General features: G+C 52.9%; 1 protein-coding gene across 4 annotated transcripts in view; it reads right to left on the reverse strand.

Moving 5' to 3' along the window:
- Positions 1-4,748: 4,748 nt before the first annotated feature.
- Positions 4,749-23,440, reverse strand: part of GRAMD1B (GRAM domain containing 1B) — a 169,739-nt gene continuing 151,047 nt past the window's right edge. For 3 of the 4 annotated variants that reach the window (XM_045860157.1, XM_045860159.1, XM_045860158.1), the window contains 13 exons: positions 22,475-22,590; positions 20,251-20,407; positions 19,054-19,243; positions 17,073-17,216; positions 15,984-16,102; positions 15,611-15,753; positions 13,411-13,514; positions 12,646-12,849; positions 11,556-11,646; positions 8,608-8,619; positions 8,156-8,263; positions 7,720-7,837; positions 4,749-5,279 (listed from right to left, as the gene is read on the reverse strand). In XM_045860157.1, the coding sequence (XP_045716113.1) occupies positions 5,187-5,279; positions 7,720-7,837; positions 8,156-8,263; positions 8,608-8,619; positions 11,556-11,646; positions 12,646-12,849; positions 13,411-13,514; positions 15,611-15,753; positions 15,984-16,102; positions 17,073-17,216; positions 19,054-19,243; positions 20,251-20,407; positions 22,475-22,590 (1,599 nt within the window). In that variant the 3' untranslated portion in view covers positions 4,749-5,186. The remainder of the gene's footprint in view (positions 5,280-7,719; positions 7,838-8,155; positions 8,264-8,607; positions 8,620-11,555; positions 11,647-12,645; positions 12,850-13,410; positions 13,515-15,610; positions 15,754-15,983; positions 16,103-17,072; positions 17,217-19,053; positions 19,244-20,250; positions 20,408-22,474; positions 22,591-23,440) is intronic. The other variant, XM_045860156.1, reaches the window with a different exon arrangement.

Below are 23,440 nucleotides of genomic sequence, written 5' to 3' on the forward strand. Positions count from 1 at the left end.
GCTGCCACAGCTGGGGAGACCACACACACGTGGGACAACAAGCACTAATGAATCAAGCAATAAACACACACACGCCGTTTATTATTTCAAGTTCAATACTTTTTCTTTTAATTCATACTGTCCTTCCGTGGCTCTAGCTACTTTACATTAAGATTTGCTGGGAAGCCTTGTATGTTTCTAGGTACTAGCAGTAAGGTTTCAGACCCTGTGCACAGCACCAGGTGAGTACAGTTACAGAGCCAGATCCAGGTGGCCAGACAACTCAGCTGTGATCAACCTGTGTCCTTCCCCATACAGCAGCCAGTGCAGGAGGTAAGGGCTGCTCCCTCGGCCTCACCCCACTCCCACCACATCAATCATCCAGGGGCCGTGCCACCTCTGACTCAGGCCTCCCCACCGTGGAGCCTAGACTGAGGGGTGTTGGGGCAGCAGCACCATGGGTTTGGGAAGAAGCTCTGGTCCATGCAGAGAGTGGTCTGGCCCCAGAGTGTAGCACAGGGAAATGTTCGGACACACACTATTGTTGGCAAGAATGGTTGCTTATACTATGTGATCTCAGCACGTGGCACCCCAGCTCAGGGCCAGCTCCCAGACACAGCCAGCTGTCTTGCCCACAGCAGAGGCCACAAGTTGCTTCTGCAGGTCTCACTGTCTTGAAGAGAAGACAATGCTCTTGATGCCTTCCTGTGTCAGGCAGACCAGGCAGATGGTCCTCAGCTCCTCCAGGCAGGCAGGCAGGCAGGCAGGCAGGCAGGCAGGCAGGCTCGTGCTTCTCACCAGCAGCCGGCTGCCATCAGGCCCCCAGGCTTGCGGAGAACCTCAAGTCACAGCAGAAAACAATGCCCAAGGCCTCTGAGCTATCTCACAGAACAAAACAGGGAGCTGGCCAGGCCCCTCCCTGCTGAGGCTGGGGCAGGAGTGAGGTAACAAGGTTGGGCAGAGAGGGAAGGACAGCTCTCTACAGCTTGTGCAAATTCCTGCTCCACATCAGGGAAGCAGGGCCGTTACAAGATGGCCTTCCAGGAAAACGCTCCTCTCGGACCCAAAACGACTCTTCTGGAAGAAAATGTAGAGGTGGAGGAGAGTGGGACCAGCCTGTTGCAGGTTGGGAATGAGGGTTAAAGATGTCAAGTGGTGGATGGGATGATTATCCCACAGCCTACAGACAAGGGTGGGAGTGGGGAGGAGAGGTTCTCAAGTTTTGTACTGGAACAGGCAGGTAGAACCAGGAGGAGTGCACAGTCCTTCCATCTGGGGGAGGAGTGCTCTTTCTTTGGGGGCGGGACAGGGAAGAAGGGCTGGCTTTTTGCTGCCCTGCAGAGCTAAAAAAGCAGCCCAGTATGGCACAGAAAGAACCTTCTCAGACCACACACAGTCCACAGAGACTCTTCTCCTAGTCCTTTCTCCAAGACTCCACCCGAGCAGTGCTGCCAGTGACTGTAGCAGACGTGGTCCAAGTGTGGTCGGGGACAGGGCGTGGGGGGCATCCCTTTTAACAAAGCATTTCTCTCAAGGTTTCTCGGTCCTCTACCCCCACTCCTTCTCATCCAGGTTCTTAGTGTGAGCGCTCTAAGGCAGCCCAAGGGTTTTCACCTAAACTTCACACTTAATCTGAACCCCAGCAAGGTTAGAGTTGAGCCAAAAGAGAAGTGCTAGAACCAGGAGTGACTTCTCTCCACTGTTTCCTCTAGCAAGAGGGAGGAAGGATGGCAAATGAAAGGCTTCACAGCCTAGGAACAGAAGACATGGTGCCCTTCTTGCCATTATCCTTTTCCTCCCAGCTTAAGAGTACCCAAAGGGAGGTCTCTCCCCAGTCTAAGACTAGGCCAGCAAAGGAGGAAACACCATCTTGGGTTAACACTGAGCAATACAGCAAGCCTAATCTCTCTGCCTCCACCCTCCCCTTCCCCACCCTCCACCCTGCATCTTACTGGTTCTCCCTAACCCTCCTAGCTAAAAAAGAAAAGAAAGTTTAACTACCCTTCATTCATTTCCTGGGGACCCAGACCCTGTCCTTCCACTCACCTAAACACCAAGGAAGCTCTAGCCCTGAAGGGAACCTTGGAGTCTAAGAAAGCCCAGCCTTGCAGTATGTGGTACAGCCTCCAAGGCAATGCCAAAGCTGGAACCTACATTAGAGGGGGTCTAGACCAGGCCCATCCTGCTGCAGATGCAGGTACTGGAGCTCAGGGAGCAGCAGGGACTTGTCCAAAGGCAGGGCCGGCACTCAGGTCCCAGTCTCTCAACTCCGTGCTCTTACAAAGAGCTTCAAGTTGCTGTGGATGTTCTCCCCTGTACCAGGCAGGTGGAGGCAGGAAAGGGGAGGAGCTACAGACCGATCTTGTTTTTTCCACCACAGTAAGCTGGAGGGGAAGTGTAGACCCTAATGTTGTTCTTCGCTTGGTTAGAAACTCTGCAAAATCTTTGCAACTGAGGGCAAGCTCTCAAGTGTAAACCATGTGAATCCTCAGAGAAAGACTACAAGTTTTTACATGAACAAAACCAAGAAGCAATGGCTACAAGAAATAACCTAAGAGGGGATGGTTTTGACGCACCCTTGCAGGCAGCTGCGTGCCCAGCTGCTGCCATGAGCTACAATGTTGTTTAGGGGTTTTACTCCCTGACTTCTCGGCAGGCCAAGTGCCCTTGACAGGTTACTAAATAAGGGAGCTAAGCTTTGTTTGGGAGTGAAGAGAGTTGTTTTTTGAAAATGAGAAACTTGTTAGAACAGCTGACTCCCATAGGAGATCTGTGATGCTTACAAATGAGGTGGGCCAGGGGTGTTTCTGATGGGCACACATTGTCTCCGGGTTCAAAGCCCCAGAAATCATGAGCGTTCCTTGTGCAAAGTAAGTACTGCCCTCCTTGTCACCTGCTGTTCCCTGGAATGGGCCTGACAAGTCAGGAGGAAGCACAATAACCCTAGAGCCAGAGCAACTCACATCACTTCACTCCCAGGAAAGAACGCTTCTTAAGTCACACCAAAGGCCCCACCTGGGCCCTTTAATAAGTGCATGATTTAAATAAATAAATAAATAAATAAATAAATAAGTGTGGAATAAGTTAGAGAATTTATCATTTTTGTCTTTAAAGGTTTCTGGGGATAATGTTGGCTTCTGGTTACTCCAATAAGCAACTATCTAGCAGTCTGCACTGCTCCCCCTTTTCTGGCTCAGGGCCCAGAAGCCTGCACCTCCCAGGTCTCCCCTTCCACGTCCTGGGCAGGGGTGAGTAGCGGCCCACTGGCTGAGAGGCATTTGCACCTTTCAACTCCTCCAAAGCCTTTGTCCCCTGACAGTAGAATGATGACATTCAAGCCCTGTCCTAGGGATATACACTGTACACCCCAGCTGCTGCCACAGAGCCTTCCCATGCCATTCCCCAGGGCACACCTTTGTCTTCTTATTCCACCCATATGGCAATAACAAGGCTGCATTCTCAGAGACACTGAAAAGTCAAAAGTGTGTAATCATCAAAGAGGGATGCTCAGGCCATTCTGAGAGAAGAATACGAATGGCTCTTCCTTTGAGCTAAATCACTAATAGAATCTTCCTTTCCTCTGTGCCTTCCATCAGGGTGCTGACCAGGAGCGCAAGCGATTGGGAAGACCTCTCCTCGCCAAGCAGGCGTGGCCCCTTCCCGATTGAGAGAAACCCTGTGAGCTCTACCTGTGGCGGGTAGGAGTCCTTTGGTTGCTACATGGAGAAACAGCAGTCAGTGTATGAAGGATGGTAAGCGTGCCCAGAAGGGTCCCCACAAAGTCAGATAAACACATGGGTCCCAGGGAGCCAGCCCTGGAAGGCCCCTGGATGACACACGCCCCCAACCTAAAGTCTTCTTTCTGCTCCTCGGTGATATCCGAGCGCTCTGGTACAGACACTAAAGATCTTGCTCCCACTGCCAGAACTCCATGGCTGAGGAACTGAGGAACTGAGGATCTGGGATGGCCCTCTTAGGGCAGAGGCTCCATTAGGCTTCTCTAGGCCCAAATACACACACTTTGCCAAATCATTCCCTCCAAGGACTGAGGTCTTCTGAGGTCTTCTTCCATGTGCCAAGGGCCTCGGACAGTCGTCTCCCTTAACTAATGTTGGTTCTTCTCTGAGAGTAAATGATGCTGGCAGCCAAGCTAGTGCTTGGGGACTGGAGCCCACTACTCACACAGCCTTCTCCATTAGACCCCACAGTCCTGCTCTGTGAGGGCATTCACCCTCAAACCCTGGAGCTCCTATAATACCCTGATTCACCCCAGAAACCAAGCTGACAGCTCAAAGTGCAGGAATCAGAGCCATAGACCTGACTACTTCTGACCACTAGAACAGTTTAACAAGATCAAAAATGCTTCCCCCTGGCTAAGAAACAATGTGCTCTTAGGGCACAGAGAAAAAAATAGGGCTTTAGGCACTAGAAAGTGATGCCTCCTCCAGATCCAGCCTGGGGGAAGACCAGAGAGAAGGGGGTGGGGGTGGGAAGGTAAGAAATCCCCAGCCCTTATTGGGTCCATACCCCACACAGGTCAGAGGAAGGTGAGGGGCTGATCGAAACACCCTTCACGCACGAGTCCTTGGGAGTCTGTGGCTGCAGAGCCCAGACCTGCATAGGCAGCCTCCCGAGCTGCCCAGCAGTCCTCCCTGCCTGCCTCCCGACTCGTGGGCTCTGAAAGGGGCAGCCTCACAGGAAGAGTTTGGACTGGGCTCCTGCCCTTGCTGCTTCCTTGTTCCCAAGAGAACCCCTGTGGAAGCGTGGGGTGGGGAAGAAAAAATTCTCTTTTATTTTGAAAACAAATCCAAAGGGGATTCGGGAATGAAGCACCTTAAGCAATGCCCCCCCCAGAGACTTCTTTTCAAGACTCTGGAGCCTTCACAGGCATGACTTTGGCTCAACGACATTCCCCTTCTTGGAGCCAAGCGCGGCCAGGGGAAGGGAGGGGACTGGAGGAGGGGAGGCAGTGGGTCGGGGAGGGTGGTGCTGAGAGGCGGTCCCTGCCCTCCTCGGCCCACCGCTGGCCAGCACGGGAGGCGGTCCAGCTCCTTCTCCCTGGTACATAGGCATGATCTCTTTTTAAAATCTGTATATAATATATATATATATATTTATATTCTGTATATATATATTTATATATATATTTATATGGTCTATGTACATGTATTGCACAGGCCTCTTGCTGCCGCCCTGTTCCTGCCTGGTCAGTGGTAGCGGCTCCTCTTCTCTTCGCTGCTTTCTGTTGTGTAGTCACGGGACCTGATGCCGTTCTGAAGATCAATGAGTGAGTCCTTCATCTGTAAGACAGGGGACCCATCCCGCCCGGGGGCGTGCCCTCAGTGGGCTTTTCCAAGCAGCAGCACCCGCTGCACCTGCCTGTGGCAGGCCCCCTGTGCCAGGGGGCTCCTAGCCCAGGGGAACTCTCCAGGGACACGGTCTTGGGCAGAGAGGCACAGCCAATCGAGCACTGAGGGCTCCTAGCTCGAGGCTCGCCATGTCCTAATGATTTGTGGCCCTTGTATCGCTGAATTTTAAGAAGTCTCTTAAAGCATTCCATTGCTAAAAGGACCCACATCAGACCGCCATGTACTTGTTCTTGTACTCATTCCACGTGGTTTCCCCATGAATCCCGACTGGACTGGACTCCTCGTATTCCTGCCTTTGTGCGTTTTGCAGCAGTGTCCCCGCAGCCTGGGACTCGTCTCTCTCGCCTATCCCAACCTTGCCTACCTGGCAAGGCCCAGAGCAAGCCCAAGCTTCCTCTGGCTCCCAGTCATCCTTCTCTTCCTGGCCTCTCATACACACTGCTCACTGAAACCTGGGACTGCAATGCATCACGTTCTTATACGCCCCGGGTGCCGAGCAGAGAATTGAGTAGGCTTTCTAGCTATATCTACACCACTGACTTAACCTTAATGACTTTCTTAACCTCCTCTAAGAAACAGACACATTAACATTGTCGGGTTATGGGACAGTCTGAACGGGGCAGTCCCAGCGGAAGAATCTTAAATGGCCCTCCAGACCGCAGCACACCTAAATGCTCTGTCTAAGGAAGCTGCTCTGCTACAGCAAGGCAGGGCGAACACGTCATAGGTGACGGCCGTCCACTCTGAGAACCTCTGGTTGCTCTGCCCCAGAGAGCACTTTCTTCTCCAGTTCTTCTATATCCTCCGCTTAATAGAGATGAGGGGCCCATTACTGTTCTTCACAAGTTACTTTCAAAGGTAAGGAAACAAAACACCTGTCTGAATCTGACAGCCCCAACTTAGGGGGACCTGCCCTGAACCAGAATTGAACCAGGTCACCCAGTCCAAGTGCCCCTCCCACCCCATTTAATTCATAAGTTCCTTCCTGTCACCTCCTAAAGGGTTTTCGGGGACAGACCCTGAGGCCTTCAGAGTAGCCAGTCCATGGCTGAGCAGCTGTAACCATAAGTAGCCTGCTTTTATCTGACAACTGGAAAATCCAATTCTCTATAACGTCCAGCCCCCGTCCAGCCCTCCAGAGTTTCACGAGCAGGCTAGCCTGTTGGACCTCAATGTCTATGGCAATGTCTACAGTGGTCCTGTCCCCCTTGGCCCAGCCTTCCCCTCTCCTGAACATGTCTTCAGTCCCATCAGCCCCTCCTAATGGGACGGGGCTCCCACCCTCCTCACTATGCTGTTTACCTGCTTTTGGTTAAAAATATCCCTCCCTAAACATGGCCCCAAAGCTAAACGTGGTACTCTAAACACATTATAAGAGATCATGATGGCAGCATTGAAACACTGCCTCCTTCATTTAGAGCTAAGACTAAACTATGAAGGGAAAACAAAATTCAGTGCAAATGAGCACCTCCCAGCTGCCATCAAATCCCGACAGCAATTTCATGAAGCAATGACTAGAGTTCCCATTTTATAAGTGAGGAAGCTGAAGGTCACTACTATTAAATCCCTTGCTCAAGGTCACAAAATTCCTCAGGGTCAAGGTTAGGGTTCCATCTCTGGCCTGGCTGACCACAAACATCAGAAAGAAACCCCTCAGAAACAGAACTTCCACCGCAACAGAATGAACCCCTGGCTCCCGTGCTTCTTGCCTGCATCCAACGGCCCCTTCTGTCATCTTGGCAACCACATGCGAGCTTTTCACTGACATTCAATTCTTCTGGGGAAGGAAGAAACTCCCTCCCCTGACAAAACCAAGCTAATTACTACGTTTGCCCCAGAACGATCTTCGTCAATAGATGCACCTATGTTTCAGAAGGACACAGGCAATGGTGCGGGGAGAAGACATCGAAAGGACAGCACAGCCACCCTCCCAGGCAGTCAGTGCAGTCTGGGAAGGTGCACCTCAGAGGCGGTTGCTTGTGTGCAGGCTGGGACCACCGGGCAGGGGCGGTATGCATCATACGGAATTAGAAAACGTGCTTTCTGGGAAGACAGCTCTCAGCAAAAGGGGATTCTCTCTTCAAATGTCTTCCAGATGGCACTGGGTGGGCCCCACAATTAATTCTTCTTTCCATCTAACCTATAGCTTTCCTGCTGCAAATCCAGGGTGTTGTTTTATTACTGGGGAGAACACACCTGGGTCTCCAACAGCTCCCTCAAGGATGGTTTTAAAATTAGAACAATGGGAGGCCTAAGGACAGAATGAATGGAGGACAAGGTCCAGTGGGCGGTGATGGCGAGTCCTCTCAGGGCACTAGGAAGGAGTTCCAGCTCCAGAAGACCAGGACAAGGAGAGAAGGGGGTGTCTCACCTGGTCAAGAAGCATCACCGAGGATTTGATGATCTCCCTCCATTTCTGGAGTTCAGTATCATGGTACTTTTGCTGGGACTCTAGGAGCTGGGCCCATTCTGTGTGAGACTGGGGCAACCTGTGGGGTGGAAGAGGGGGAGACCAGCAGCTGCAGTTATGCTCGGTGGACTGCCCCTGCTCCTTGACCGCTAAAGGACAAAGAATCACATCAGTGTGCTCTGTCCTCTGTGCACTGCCCCTGCTGGCCTGTGTCCTGAATCAAAAGCACACTAAAACGATATGCAAGTCCTTGGAGCTTGCTTACAGACTTGTCACAAAGGCTTATGCCCTGGCCAAGGGCAGTGGGGCTGTTCCCCAGGAGACTAGGACTCGGGAGTGAGGGCTCAGTACGAGGGGAGTGAGGGTGGTGGCAAGTGGGGAAAGGGGCCAGGATTACCTTTCTTGGAGCCTCAGGCCCTGCCAAGCAGTGAGGGTCTGGGTGGTGTATTCCAGCATCCAGAGTTTGTAGAAGAGCATCACGTTGAGGAGGACCAGCAGCACCAGGCTAGAGGGGAGATGGGGGCAGGAGGCAACAGCAATGAGAAGCCACTTGAGAAAGCAGGATCCCTCTTGGAGCAAGGGACACCCCCACCCCAGAGGCTGCTGTCCTTGACCAGTGGGTCACAGGAAACATTGCAATGAGCAAGCAAGTGAGCGGAGGGATGCAGCAAGGGGGAGAGAGAAGCACTCTAATCTGCAGGGGCCAGATGACCAGCAGGGCTGTGGACAGGGGTTGGGGCTAGGGCACTAGTAAGGAGAGACACACAGAAGTCACCCAGACTCTGAGTGCCTGGGGAAGCGAGGTTAAGGTGGAGAGGAAACGAGGTGAGAGTGTAAAAGAGCCAGTACCTGAAACAGATCCTAACGGGAGCAGGGAGGAAAAAGGGGGAGGAGGCAGGTTAGAAACAGACTTGTGGGGAGAGGGGAAGGCTGCCCTTGAACGGGCCAGAGGACAATCTGAGAAAGGAGCACCAGAGCCGAGACATACGGACAGCGTCCAGCTCAGGAGAAGGAGAGCCAGCTGCACATGGATTCTTAGATCTCAAGGATGATCAGCTGAGGTCAGATTCCCTCCCCAATCCTGGTCCTGTTTGGAGAGGCTCAGCTGGTAGGAGCGCCCTCCCGTAAACCAAAAGTTCGCTGGTTTGATTCTCAGTCAGAGTGCGTGCCTGGGTTGAGGGTTGTACACAAGGCAACCCATTGATGTTTCTCTCCCCCTCTCTCTCCTTTCCTTCCTCTGTAAGCATGTCCTCAGGTGAAGATTAAAAAAAAAAGATTCCTTTAGCAACACAACATGAAACACAACTGGAGGGTGAGCCTGTAAGAGGAACTCAGAGGGATTCCCAGCTCTGCCCTGGTGAGCCTGCCAGATGCTGGCAGGATCGTCCCAAAGCTGCTGAAGCCTCCTCCTTGCATCTGCTGCTGGCCCACAGGGTCACCTGGACCACCTCCAGTTTCCCAGAGAGGGGCCAGAACTGGTGGGTGTGAGAGAGGAGGCCAGAACAACCTAGGGGTCAGAGGACCCGGTGGGGAATGGAAAGTCCCCGAGAGACAGGAAAGTCTCTGCTCTCAGCCTCAGCAGCTGCCTAAAGATCATTTTGTGACATTTCCAGGATGAGGCAAAGAAGACTCAGGTAAAGAGAGGCTGCTACAGTTCTTGGCTCACCACTTACAAGTTTCACTTTTGATCAAATTCGCTAGCTTCTCCGAAACCCAGCCCACTCCACTGGACAGTGAGAGGTAGCCTGAGAAAGCTGGGACTATTCCGTGGCTCAAAGGGCTGTGCATGATGCACCCTGCACACAGCAGGCCCTCTGCAACAGGCAGTTACCTTCACCAAAGTAGGAGGTTCAGGTGTACATCAGGGAAAAAAATGACAAAATGGGAAGATAAAAGGAATAGATGGAAAAGACCAACAGAGAAAGAAAATCTTATGTGCACCTTTGACCTTACAAAGTGCTTGTAGTGTGCGTGTATGTGTGTATACACGATGCTGAATCTCTCACCTGTGCTTCTAATTGGCCCCTGCAAGTTCCTGAGGCTACTCAGCTGTGGTCTCAGGGTGCTCAGTTCTCCACAAGAATCTGCCAATTTTGCGCTGAATATCAACAATTCTGTCTGCAATCCTATCAGCACACACTGCATCGTCAGAATGCCCATGTTTTTGGTATGAGCTGCACACTCTTAGCAGCTGCTTGTGGGTCTGTGTTAAAAGTCCTGCCTGTGCTCTGTGAAGGTCATGGGACACCTTGCCTGCTGTTTGAGTGGGGGCTCAGAAGTGGTTGACCAGAGAAAAAGGTAGTCACGGGCAGGCATATGGTGGCTCACACCGGCCAGACAAGGGGCAACCAACCCTTACTGTCCACCTACACGTATGCATCAGCAGACCCCTCTGGACTTGCTGGAGCTGACCAATGAGGCCTGATCACCATACAGTGGCAAAGCCCCGAAGTTCATTAATATCACGCTATGCAATCACTCAGGTGAGCAGGCCTCCTCTACTTACATGACTGAAAATGCAGAGAGAGGTTAACACAGAACTAACCCACAGTTAGTCTTCTATCTACCCAACTCAACATCAGAGATTTAGTTTTAACAACAATTTTAAAGTGACGATGATAAAAGTGAATTTTACTAGTTTTGCAGTTGTCTTTATATTTAACATTGTAAAAATAGTTTGGCTTCTTATGCCATATACAGCAGAACTTTACATCTACTTTCTTGCTATGTGGATGCACAAAGTAGGTTTACAGCTGTCCATGAAGAAGACAGACAGTCAGGATTATGACAAGGGCTTTAGTAACTCAAAGAATGTCTGTCACAGTACAGCTGTAAGCCTACTTTTGCCCAACATGCACATTAAGTCAGGTAAATCAGCAAGGCGCCTGCGTTCCTCATGGGCTCCTGTCCTCCAGTGGCCCCAGGGTTGTCCTCAGCCACACTGTCTTTTCACCCCTGGGTCCTCCTCTGGCAGTCTCACTCATGCCCACAGCTTCCGTGCTACCTGTAATTAATTCTGCACCTGCAGCCTGAACTCTCCGCAGCCCCAGGTCCACAAGTAGACAACTGTCTGCCAGTCACCTTTGTTTGGGTAACCTATGGCAACCTAGGGACACCTGGAACTGACAGCACGTCTCTGACAACTTCTCACTGAGGTCCAGATTTCTGTGTATGACACAAACCACCTGCAGACACGGAAGCCAGGAAGTCCTCTTCCTTCCCTGTGTAACCAGACGTCAGCAGCCTCTGAGCTACGGTCCCTCATTGCAGTGTGGCAGCTGCTCTCGCCCACATTATCAATTGTTTACAATAAAATAAGCATATACTTTTCCTGGACTGTACTCATGGATTTGCCTGGCTCCCCTGCAAGTGGGGGCCCACGAGGGCACGGTCCTCATTCCTGGCACAGAGCAGACTCCCAGAACATCTTTCACAAACAAATAAACGGGCTCCTAAAATGCTCTGGAACATTTCTAGGCTGGTATCTGTGCAATGGTGTAGTAATTTTTAATTTTCCATCTGTATTACCCACTGGAGACTGAGTTCCTGAAGGGCCTGGATGCTGTGTACAGTACTTTCTTCTGAATCCTGGACCCCTAGCACAGAGTAACTGCTGAATAAAACACAGGAGATGAAGCAAAGAGGCGAGACATGACAGACAGAGCACTGATCTGGAGAGAAAGGACTAGGGATGACACTGGGGGAGCTTGTGCGCCCGAAGAGACCGGGAGGAGGTAGGTGGCAGGTGGGAGTGGAAGGTGGGGGGTGGGGGAAGGGAGCAGAGTGCAGTCCCTTACACACAGCTGATGACCAGCAGCAGCTTAGACACGCTCTGCAGGTGAAAACCGTTGGCGGTGTCCTCGGGGACATGCCGGGTCTGCGTGGAACCTGCAGGAAAATACAGAGGCTGTTACTGCCAATGGCTGATGTGACACTGGTTATGCACAGAACTTCAGGGAATGACAGAGAACCATCCATGATGCTGTCATGGCAACAGTGTCATACCCAGTCTTCCAAAAGTAAAAGGCAAGATCCTCAAGGCAAGGTCATGGGTTAGGTCAGGCAAGGTGAATACTGAAGTCACTGAACAAGTAAGAAATCAGTAGAGCTCCACAGCCAGGACACACAGGTACAGGACAAAGCAGAGACTGCGCTGTGCTGGGACCAGACACAGCTTGAGCTCCGGCTCTCTCCACATGGGCTCCATGACCACTCTGAGAGTCAATTTATCCAAGTGCAGTGCCATCAGGAATCCTCTGGGGGGAGCAGCGGGGGGAACACCGAGGCCTGCGGCCTCCACTTCCTGCTCTCCTGTCCCACCCAGCTCAGATGGGCACCCAGGTGTGGGTATAGCACGGTGAAAAACACCGGACTGGCTAGTCCCTAAGGCCTCTTACCGCTGCAAGTTTCCATGACTGAGGAAAGATGTGAGGTGGAGAATGGCTGGATGGGGAGAGGGAGACATATCAAGGGAACCCACCACCAGGAGGGCCCATGGAGGCCGAGGGAGGGGGGCTGCTTTGGATCCCCCAGCCCCCGATCTTTGTATGCCAAGGACATCTCTGGGGTCCGAGCTCTGGCTTCTCTCTGTAGCATTTCCCAAGAACTTGGAAGGTGCACATGTGAGCCTATCCGGGTGAACCTGGAGCACAGGCAGCATGGGGCCACGAAATCCCCCAGGCAAGGTTTGTTCAGCAGAGCACTCAGCTGGGGAGGCAGGGGCTGAGAAACTTAAAAGGCAAGTGGAAACAGAAAGAGCATTCAGAGCCTTAGGTTTAATGAGCTATATGCAAATCCCATACATCAATATTCGAGAGTGCACACCGGCACAGGCTGCAGCTTCAGCCCAAATCCCAGACACACCCGTCATCCCCACCTGGCACACACCTGCCACGTGCTTGATCCTGCGGCCCACATCTTCATCGGTGGGTGTGGTGACGGGGCTCATCACCTCCTCTAGGTGAGGCCCCCGCAGGTGGGCATGGGGACGCTTCCTCCTCCGCACTGCTGGGGGCTTGCTGGCCTTCTCTTTGGGAGACTGCCTGTGCATCTCAGCCAGGTAGGTGCTCTCCACCTTGGTCAGCTCGCTCTCTGTCAGAGACAGAAGGGCCACATCGAGACTACCTGCCCACACCTCCAACCCAGCACCCTGGCCTCCAGAAGCCACTCTGTGAACTAGCTGGGTCCTCCATAAGGAAAGCACCCTCTCTACTGTGCTCAGGGAGGTTGACAGGGATGGCAGGGTCCCTCAGGGATGCCCATGAGCCTCAGGGCGTACTGCCCAGCCCACACCCCTCTTCCGGGCTGTTCACCATTGTGGAGAAACCGACGTTCCTGACACCGGCATCCACATACACACAACGTGGGACACATCCCATTTCCCGCAGGACGAGTTCACAGGCTGTGTCCTTTCCACAGAACTTATCATCACCCGCCAGTGCAACTAGACCTGAGGTTCACTCCAGGGGGACAGGGTAGCCTTAACATTCTCATGAAAGTTACAGGTACTGTCTCTGGAAAAATACATGTGTTCACATACATGCCAAATTTTGTCTCCACTCCTGAGGCCGACTTAGGGGCCCCTTTGTCTCAGCCTCCCCCCACTCATTCTCCACGGTCCCACAGCCCGCCAGCAGTGAGGGTGATGCTCACCTAAGTGCCGGAAGTAGTCCTCCAGCCCACTCCAGAAGTTCTTTTCAATGAAGGTCTTCACCAAGCCCCAGGGCTGTTTGCGATAGCGCAGCTCTGTGGAGACCCTGAGAAACAGGCCAGAGGCAAGGTCAGCCAGGCAAACCCTTCTCTGCTGGGAAAACGTAAATTCAGGTTCAAGTCCACAGCAGCTTCCTGCCTGTGCTTCACTTCAGGAGGTAAAAAGTCCATTCACATTCACCTTATCACCACCTCATGTCCAGGGCCACCCTTTGAGGTCTGTGCAAGACCTCAAAGCTAGCAGATTTATCCTCATTTTTATATGTAACAACCTGGGTTTTAGAATATTTAAGCAGACCAAAGGCTAATGACAAGGGCCCACAGTTATTTCATGATGCCCCACTGCCTCCTCCCAGGGGGCTTCTGATGGTGCCAGAGCCCTGCCCACTGCGGGGCCCTTCTCTCCTCCTCCAGAGACTCCTACGTCCAAGTCAGGCTCTGGGTCTCATCAAGCCCACCTTTCAGAGCATCAGCTGCTCTTGGTCCTGGCTCTTGCCTCTCCCTGTCCCCATTCTACTCCCCAGGTCCCGCCTTTTCTGCGCCTCCTCTCACAGTCATAAGTCTCTCTCCTGCCCCAGGTTTCAGCCCTTCCTCTCCCACCAGCGCCCCTACACTCTGCCTCGCCTCAGGTTCACCCTTGCCTGTCATTCTTCCGGTCTGTGCTCTGCACATTTAAGGCTGGCTGCCTTACCTTCACCTCCATCCCCAGGGACACCAGCTCCACCCTGAGAGGAGCATGCCTCTACTTGCAGCCACCTCACCCCACACCCACCACCCCACCCCAATTCCTGCCCGAGAGCTGTGTACTGGATTGAGGGTGGGCACCCTCTGTCAGGGTCGATCTGAGACAACAGGCCACCTCTGTGTGAACTGGACAGAATGGGCATCTAAGCAAAAGCTCCTCCAGGGGAGCTGGAAATGAAAATCCCGATACTGTGGACAGGAGGGCAAAGAGAAGAGAGGAAGAAAGAGTAACCAAGAAAAAAAAATTATTTTAAGATGATGAGAAAGATGCAGGCCCTCTTTGAGGTGTGAGTATTCAGATCTTCCTGATTCCTAAGAGACCTCTCTGCAGCCTTTTACAAAACACCTATTTATTTTAACTACCTGTGTGAAGTTATGCTCTGTACCACCGAAAGAACTTGGTCTAAGATACAGGTATCCACACCAATCCTTTTCAAATGAGTGGGATGTCTGGTGGATGTCTCGACTTTTCAGATTATGAGCTTTTTTTGTTTTTGTTTTTTCACTGATTTTAGAGAGAGAAAGAGGAAGAGAGGGACATGCACTTGTTGTTCCACTTATTTGTGCATCCACTGGCTGCTTCTTGCACGTACCCTGACTGGAGACTGAACTTGCAACCTTGGCATATCAGGATGATGCTCTAACCAACTGAGCTACCCAGGAATCAACCCCACAATCTTGGCCTATTGGGACAACACTCTAACCAACTGAACTACCCGGCCAGGGCTCAGATTACAAGCTTCTTAAATTTCAGGGTCTAAATTTCTTCCTTCCTTGAATGCACATCACAGTGCCCAGGACAGGACTCTACTCACAAACAGAATCTAATTATTCCCTCGCTCATTCGGACATTTCTGCATGCTGGTATGTGCAGGCTTGTGCTGAGTGGTAAAAATAAAGCAGTGAGTGGGTCGGGCTTCCTGCACGCCTCGAGCTGGCTAACGGGATGGGTGGTGGTCACGATGCACACGGTGTGGTATGGAGAGCCCGGGTTTGTGTTTCTAGACCCGGGTTTCAGCACTCACTGGACGTGACTCTCGGCAAAGTTACTTAGCCTATATGACCCTAGGTTTTCTTATCTGAAAAATGAGAATTAATCCACCTCCTTTGGTCAGTCTAAAGAATGGACTTTAAGCACAGTACCTTATAAACTGGTAAGTGGCAGTAGTTATGAGTGGTGCCAAAGGGACATGCAGAGCAGGAAAGAGAACCCGTGGCAGAGACTGTCAGGACACGATGGAGGACACGATGGAAGGGAGAAGAAAGAATGCGTTGGCAGGCCAATTTCCCAAGCTCCTCCTCCGTCCTCAGGACCAAGTGAATGTTCCCAAATGTAAGGGCCCCATGCACTTCCTGCCGGAAACAGCCTACAAGCCCGTCCAACCCTGAGACACTGCACCTGAGCCGGCTCTTGTTCCGGGCCACGCGTGTGAGTGTGTAGCGGTTGATGGTGTAGAAGTAGTCGTGGTACGGCACGTCGTGGGTGAGCACCTCCGCATCGATCACGTAGCACTCACTCTCCTGGCTCGCCTTGTACATAGTCTGTGGGAAGGAAGGCCACTGGACACAGCTGGACAGGAAAAGAGCCCCCTTCCCTGCTCTCTCCACCTGACGCCCCACTTCGGAACCGAGGACCAGGAACCATGGGAGACGCTGCCATTTCAGGGCTGAACCACGCTTGCACCCAGAAGCTTCCTCCAGCATCGGCCCTGCCTCCTATGCCCCAGAACAGAGGCCGTCTAGCCTGCACCACGCACCTCCCCCCACCTCACCTGTGTTTCCCTGACAGTGGCAGTTTTGGGAGCCAGAGGGTTGGTAAGGGTGATGGTGTAAAGGATCACACGGCTCTGGTTTCCATTCTCTTCCTTTTTCCATGGATGGACAATGATATCTGAGGGTAGTGGAGAGCCCTGGAATGAGGAGGGAAAGAGGCATGCCCTCCCCACACTGAGTGTCCCCTCCTAGTGAACTTCTCTGGGCTGCAGTGCATTGCCCACTGGCCTCCAAAAGGAAGCCACAGGGGCTGCAGGCCAGGAAGGAGGGCCAGGGGGCGGGGAGCTGAGGCAGAAAGAGCCTCATTGTGGCAGTGCCATGCATCTGTGCAGGGCTCCTGAACTCTGATCGCTCCTGGCCAGGGCGGAGGCCTTGGGGCCACCTACAGGGTGCTTGCAACACTGGAGCCACTGTGATGAGGGCCTGGGAGCCTGAGAACAAGTACTCCCCTCTAAGGCTGACCGCCCTGTGCCCTTGGCCGGCCCACTCCTCCTGGGAGCAGGGTCTGCTGATGCCCAGTAGCTCTTGCACAGACTCAGATGCTTAGCAGCTGGTGGGGCAGAGCTGCAGGGCCCACTGTGTGTTGAACAGGGGCAGAGGGATGAGGCGGGAGCACCGAGGTACAGAGCATGGACTCTGAGACCCCCAGACCCAAATCCTGGCTCAGCCTCTTCTCAGCTGCACAACCTCGGGCAGTCTGAGGTCCAGCTTCCTCTTAGGCATGGTGTGGGTCACAGTACTCACATACAGCACAGATTTGAGGATTAAATGAGATGATGTCACGTTCTTCGCTTAAAGCAGGTGCCTAACCAGTAAGTGGTGGTTGCTACTCCTTATGAGACAGTGAGTCCTGTAGGGCCCTGGCCTCTCTTGAGGCCTGGGGGCCCAGCACCACGTGCCTGGGCACAGTGGGTAAGCATTGCGCTGTGGCACTGGGGGAAGGAGTTGCTCACAGAGTCCTAAGGGAGCTCAGGCACAGAGTAAGGCCAGAGGGAGGGTGCCCTGAGCCATTGGGTGGCCTGGAAAAGGAGGGTGCTTAGGAAGAGAAGGGAGAAGGGTGGGAGGCGCCAGCCCAGGGAAGAGCAAACCTGAGAAGCGTCGCTGCTCCATGAAGTCCCGCTGGAAGGGTGAGTCGGTGAACAGGAGATCATAGAGCTTGTCCACACTGAAGTTGAAAATTTCATTCACGTATTGCCGACCACTCAGGTCCTCGTAGAAGGCCTGGACCTCCCCTGCACAAAGAGGATGAGGAATAGGCAGTGAAGGGAGCGTAGGGGGCCCTGAGGAAATCCCCCGAGCTCTGTGTCTATGTGGCTAATGTGGGAAGGGTCCCCCAATGTCCAAGGAGACCAGGGAGCTGGGCCACTGAACTCTGTCCATCCTTCCGACAGGTACACCATTGACTCCAGAGGCATGCCATTCATGAAGACTTTACAGAATTTGGGGATGCACTATTTGCTTTGCACTTTCAAGCCTCCCTAATTAAGTAATTTTGGACAAAATTAAATAAATGGCCACTTCTTGAGCTTGCACAAACACAGAGGGTCAGTTATCTAGTGTCTCTAAGTTGACCACAAGTGACAACAAATGGCATGCAACTCATGGCAAAGGTCTGTTCGAGCAACAGTGACCAATCTGCAATGCTCTGTGTGCATAAACGTTTCTCAGAGCCCTGGCTGGCATGGCTCAGTGGATAGAGCACCAGCCTGGGAACCCAAAGGTCACCAGTTTGATTCCCAGTCAGGGCACAAGCCTGGGTTGTGGGCCGGGTCCCCAGTTGGAGGTATACAGGAGGCAACTAATTGATGTATCGCTGTCTCTCTTGCACATCGATGTTTCTATCCCTGTCTTTCTCCCTCCCTCCCCTCGGAAGGAAGGAAGGAAGGAGGGAGGGAGGGAGGGAGGGAGGGAGGGAGGGAAGGAAGGAAGGAAGGAAGGAAGGAAGGAAGGAAGGAAGGAAGGAAGAAAGAAAACAAAAAACGTTTCTCAGGCTAGGCTGCTCTGCAGGACCATGATCTCTAGGTTTGCCCTCCTTCTGCAAAGCACCCAATTCTCCCATGGTGTCAATAACCTTGCATTTCTGGAAATTCTCATCTGCTGCTGGAGAATGTGTCTGAGGGTACAGGTGAGTTGCCGGAGCCCCAGTGCTTCTCCCAAGTCCTCAGCCCCCCACAGTCCCCAATCACTGCACCTTCTCGGGCTGCTGTATGATCATAACAGGAGGCTGACATTTCGGCCCCCGTGAGCCCCGAGGATGCAGACAGGACCTCAGGAGCATCCTGCCAGGTCCAACCCGCAGCTGCACAGAACAGGCGTGGTGGGGGATCTTTAGCCCTCAGTTTATATGAATGGCACACCTGCTGTCACGCAGGACCCAACCTGCACAGTCTTTGCACTGGCCCTGCATCCTGGATGGGAACCAGCCAATGGTGAAGCCACCACCATAGGGGACCCGCAGAGGGGCCTTCCAGTAGCCGGGAGAAAAAGCACCGTCTGCACTGGAGCACTAGGCAGGAACCTACCACCCACTCGGTGGAGGTGCTCCCGAGTGAGGTCCCAGGAGCTAACCCTCTGCGGGAGGCAGGGAAGAAGTTCTCTGAGCAACACTGCAGAGAATGGGGAGTCTCCGGAGTCTGCCCAAGCTTTCTTCTTGCCTGGTCTGACATCCCTATGCTGGAGTCTCTAAAGCAAGTTCCTATCATGATCTACTTGTTTCCAGGTCTTGGCTAGTAGGCTGGCCCTGTCCGGTGGCAGGTAAACATCGCCTGGCCAGACCTCTATGTGCGGGGCAGGGAGGCAAGGCCAGCCAGTGTCCATGGGGGGATGTTTAGTGACCAGACTGGACAGCAGAACGGCATTACATATTGAGAAAAAAAGACACACATAGAATGATGAGGTTCATGCAAGTACGTTCTTGAGAAAGGGATGTGTATATTAATAACGAATATACTTTTTTTTTTAAAGAAAAACTCTGCTACCCACCCAGCAGATACTGCGTCAGAGCAGAGACCAACTTCAGTGTCCACACAGGGACATCCCTCTAGCCTTCCCCCATTCTCAGAGCCCCACCTTCATCGTGGGTGTCGGAAGAGTCACTGAGCTCGGTGGGGATGCCATCACTGTCTCGGAAGTCCAGGGACGGGGAGTTCACCGGTGCCATGAGCTCCATCTTCTCCTCAGGGACACTGTCCACAGCGAGCTCCTTCTCGAGGGACCCGGTGCCCTCCAGCACCTCCTCCTCCAGGGGCAGGCCATCGAACTGGGGTGGGGACAGCACAGTCACCCAACAGGGAAGGCCGGGACCTGGCCCCAGGAGCCCTCGCAACCTCGGGGAACTGTGCTCGAGTCCTGCTCTGGGAGTCCCACCCCGGAGGTGAGGGCCCTGTGCAAGGCCCTACCCCCCTCATCCAGCCAGCCCTCAGAGAGCACAGCGAGCCTGGGTGGGGGCTGTGGGGGGGCAGACTCAGCTCCCACAGCTGCAGGCCCGGTCCCGGAGCCGTACCTCCACTGTGATATGTCAGCCTGCATCTCACTACCATCTTCTTTTCTAAGGGGCTCAAAAGGTTTCATGTTCATTTTCCCATTAGCCCTGGAAGGGAATAGATACAATTCCTGACATTTTAAAGATGATCCCAGAGGCAGAAAATGGAGACTTGGCGTGAAATGAACGACGATCACATTGTAAGGCCAGGTAGGCAGACCTGGGAGCCACTGTAACACACGCCTGCCTTTCCTGGGAACCCACATGTTCTGCCACCTGCCAGCTCACCCCGGCCACTCTGCCTCCGTCCAGCCTCGGTTCCCTCTGTAACCAAGCCCCAGAGGACAGAGAGCCTTGTCACACGCTTTTCTCTCTTTCATAAAGTCTAGCACAGCAGGAAACAAATCAGAGTGCACATACTAGGGACTCGAAACCATCCTGATTGACTAACTGAATAAACAGGCAGCCTTCCCATAGTCTTATATTCATGTACAACTCTGCCATCAGAGCAGCACAGTGAGAGCGGGGCCCGGAAAAGCTCTCCCAGGGGCTCATCTGGAGCAATGCACTTGGACGGTTTTCACTGCTCACAGCTGAAGTCGTTACCTGAGACACGGAGAGCCCAGCCCGGGATCCGGGACCGCACCTTCAGAACGGAGTGGGCCCATGGCCTGCATGACACCTCCCTCCACTCACTCCCCAGGTTACTGCCCCGCAGGACCAACCCAGCCGGGTGACGCCAGCCACTGGGTCAGGGGTGCGAGCAAAGGGCTCGAGGCCCATACCGAGACGGGGGCCTCACTGCTCCCCGTGGATGTCAGCGTGCTGTTGGTGATGGACTTCTTGGGCAGCTGCGGACTGGCATCCGGCTTGGTCTCTATGCTGCTTTTGGATGAGCTGTCATTCACTTCATTCTCTTCCACAGGGATCTCCTCACAGTAGCTAGAAATAGACACCATGAGCCCATGTCAGCCTCAGTGCACACAACTGTCCTGAGGACCTCAGACCCATCTACGCATCCAAAACTGTGGCTTTCCTGCACCTCAGCTTTGCACCCGATCTTACGCAACTACCCGCCCCTCCCTACCATTGCTCTTTTAAAACCTCCTTCCTACCTTACACCCCAGCCCCCACATAAAATGTCTGGCTCCAAACTTACCTTTTCTAGACACCCTCCTTAGACTTGTCCTTACTAAAATAGGACCATTGTTTGTCATAAACTATTTTCTCCCACTGGTGTCCCGTCCCGTCCTGTCCCATCCCAACCTGACCACTTGAGTGAAACACCTGGGCTCTGAGCCCACATTTTCTTTCCCACAGTGTCCCACACTAGGACAGAACTCCAGACATGAGTTCCCTTCGGGGGCCTGTCCAGATTCTGCATCATTCTAGCCAACTTCTCATCATTGTACACCCAAGGGGAATGCTCCTTGAGCTAGAGGCAGGTGCCCTTCTAGGGACACTTCAGGGATGTTACCACACCCTCTAATAAGGGAGAAGTCATAGTCGTCATCATCAACATCTGACTTATACTTTACATGTTACCACATCTGGAGGCATCTGAGTAAGTTGTTACATGTGTCTGAGACATCATCAAATGACACCCACAGAAGTTAAGTGGTACCGCCATTCAGTGCCAGAAGTTGTCCCTGAGCCCAGGTCTGCGTACTACACATTCAATGCTCCTTCCTCGAGTTCTGTTCCTCTGTGCCTCTCACACTACCACCAAACCTCCCCTACCTTCCAGCCTCACGCGTGCTGGTGTGACTTTGCAGTCCCCCGCCCCTTTTCGATTGCCAACAGCACGTGGTAACAGTGATACACCTTCTCCTTAGAATACCCTTCTCCTGGCTTCTAGGGCATAAAACTCCCCATGCTCCCCCTGCCTCATTGAACATTCTTTCATGATTTCTCTTGCTGCTTCTTCCTCTTGTTGAGTATTCTCAGGACCAGTTCTTGGTGGTTGCAGCCAGTCTCCTGATGGCTGTCCACTGAAACCCCAAGTGTTCGTCCGCAGCCCAGACTCCCCGGTGAGCTCCACCCTCACACACAGATGCCCACACGACATCTCCCCCTGAAGAACAGTCATCTCAAACTCAAGCAGCCAAAACCAACCTCCTGTCCCTCCCCGCAAATTTGCAGTCATATATTATCATGTGTCTCAGTTTGGAACAACTCTATCCTTCCAGGTGGTAAATCCAAGAAAACCTTAAATCCACCTTTGGTTCCTTTTTGATCCATCAGAAAATCCTTCAACATCCTTCTCTGGTTCTACCTTCCAAATATACTCAGAAACTATACATTCATTGTCATTTTTTCTTCTTCGTTTGAAATCTTTAACAATTTTTTTTTTTTATTTTAGAGAGAGGGGAAGGGTGGGAGAGAGAGAGGGAGAGAAACATCGATGTGAGAGTAAAACGTTGATCAGTTGCTTCTTGCTCACCTACCACTGGGGACCTGGCCCGCAACCCAGGCATATGGCCTGACCAGGAATTGAACCGGCAAGCTTTCGGCTCATAGGCCAGCATTCAATCCACTGAGCCTCATCAGCCAGGGCTCATTGGCCTTTCTGCTGTTACCCTCCTGATCCAAACCACTATCATCTCTCATCTAAATGATCTAAATTATTCAGTAGCCTCGTAGCCAGTCTGCCCGTGCTCCCCTTCAGTCCATTGGCAACCCGGGAGCCAGAACGATCCTGTTAAAATGTTAACTCAGATATTATCAACTATGTAGTCAAAGCCTTCCCATTGCTTCTCAGCTCACTCTAAGTAAAAGCCAGTCATCTCATTGGCCTAGAGGCCCTTAGGGTCTGCCTCCTGACCTCCCTACTTCCCACCTGCCCCTTTTCCCAGCGGCTGGGCTCACCGTCCCCTCTGCCCGGAGGTGTCCTTGTGGCTTCCTCCCTCCCCTGCTTAGGCCTTCATTCAGTGTCACTTCCCAGCAGCCTTCACTGCCAACCCAGCCCCCCGAGAAAGGCCCCTGGGCAGCCTGGTCCACCCCTCTCACCCCATGGTGTTGAAGTCGTCATCGGGGGGCACATAGTCCTCGTCGTCACTGGTCAGGCCCAGCTCGTTCCCGTAGCACTGATGGACGAAGTGCCAGAGCTCCTTGGGGCACAGGGGCTGCAGGCGACAACAGAGATGCTGACCCTGCCTTCCTCGGGACCCCACTCTATGCATGGGGGTAAGAACAGCCACGCTGCACTTGCCCTGCTGAACTGAGTGCGACCAAGGCCTCTGTGACGGCTTTGCCCTCCTCCCAGGGTCTCCACAAGACACCCTCTGCCCGAGAGCATGTCTTTCAGCAAAGCCAGAAACCTGGCGTGTGCACACAGCTCAGGTGTCCATGTGGGACCACCCAGCCCCCAGGGACAATAACTGTCTGCTTTTCACTGGCGTGGATGCAGTCCAGCATGAAGTGGCGTGAAGAAGTGACACTGTGGAGCAGGCGACCACAGAGCTTCTGACCAGGACTTGGAACGAGCACCAGAGAGCCCCTGAGCCAGCCTAGTGGACACTGCAGAAATCTCTCCACACTAACCGAGGCCAGGCAAGCCCTGCTGCATGTGTCGCATCCCAGAACGAGGCATGACCCCACAGGTGGCCCGTTCCGCAGCTGGCAGTCCCTGTGCTCAGAGAGAGGCCTGCATTCTCATGGTTTAGGGGGCCTCAAAGGTCACTGCCCGGAGCCTCTCTCGACTACCTAAATGCTTCCTTCTTATCCTTGATCCAGTTTGCTGACAGCTCCATGTCTCAGTTCCAGTTTTTCTTATTTCACTGGGTGTCTACATTTCCTGCTCAAAAGCACCGTCCTAACAAAAGTTAGCTCTCATGAAGTTCAAAGTGTTGGGAAAGAGGCAACAGAATGTCAAAGAACTAAGACCAGAGGTGGAGACCATGAGTGTGTCACAGCTTGGGAGGAGTAGAAGGTGGCAAGGATAAGTATGTGAAAAGGAAGGGCAAGAACGTTAGG

This window comes from Phyllostomus hastatus, unplaced genomic scaffold, assembly GCF_019186645.2.
Source record: "Phyllostomus hastatus isolate PE091 unplaced genomic scaffold, TTU_PhHast_1.1 phas_scaffold_193, whole genome shotgun sequence".
Classification (NCBI taxonomy): Eukaryota; Metazoa; Chordata; class Mammalia; order Chiroptera; family Phyllostomidae; genus Phyllostomus; species Phyllostomus hastatus.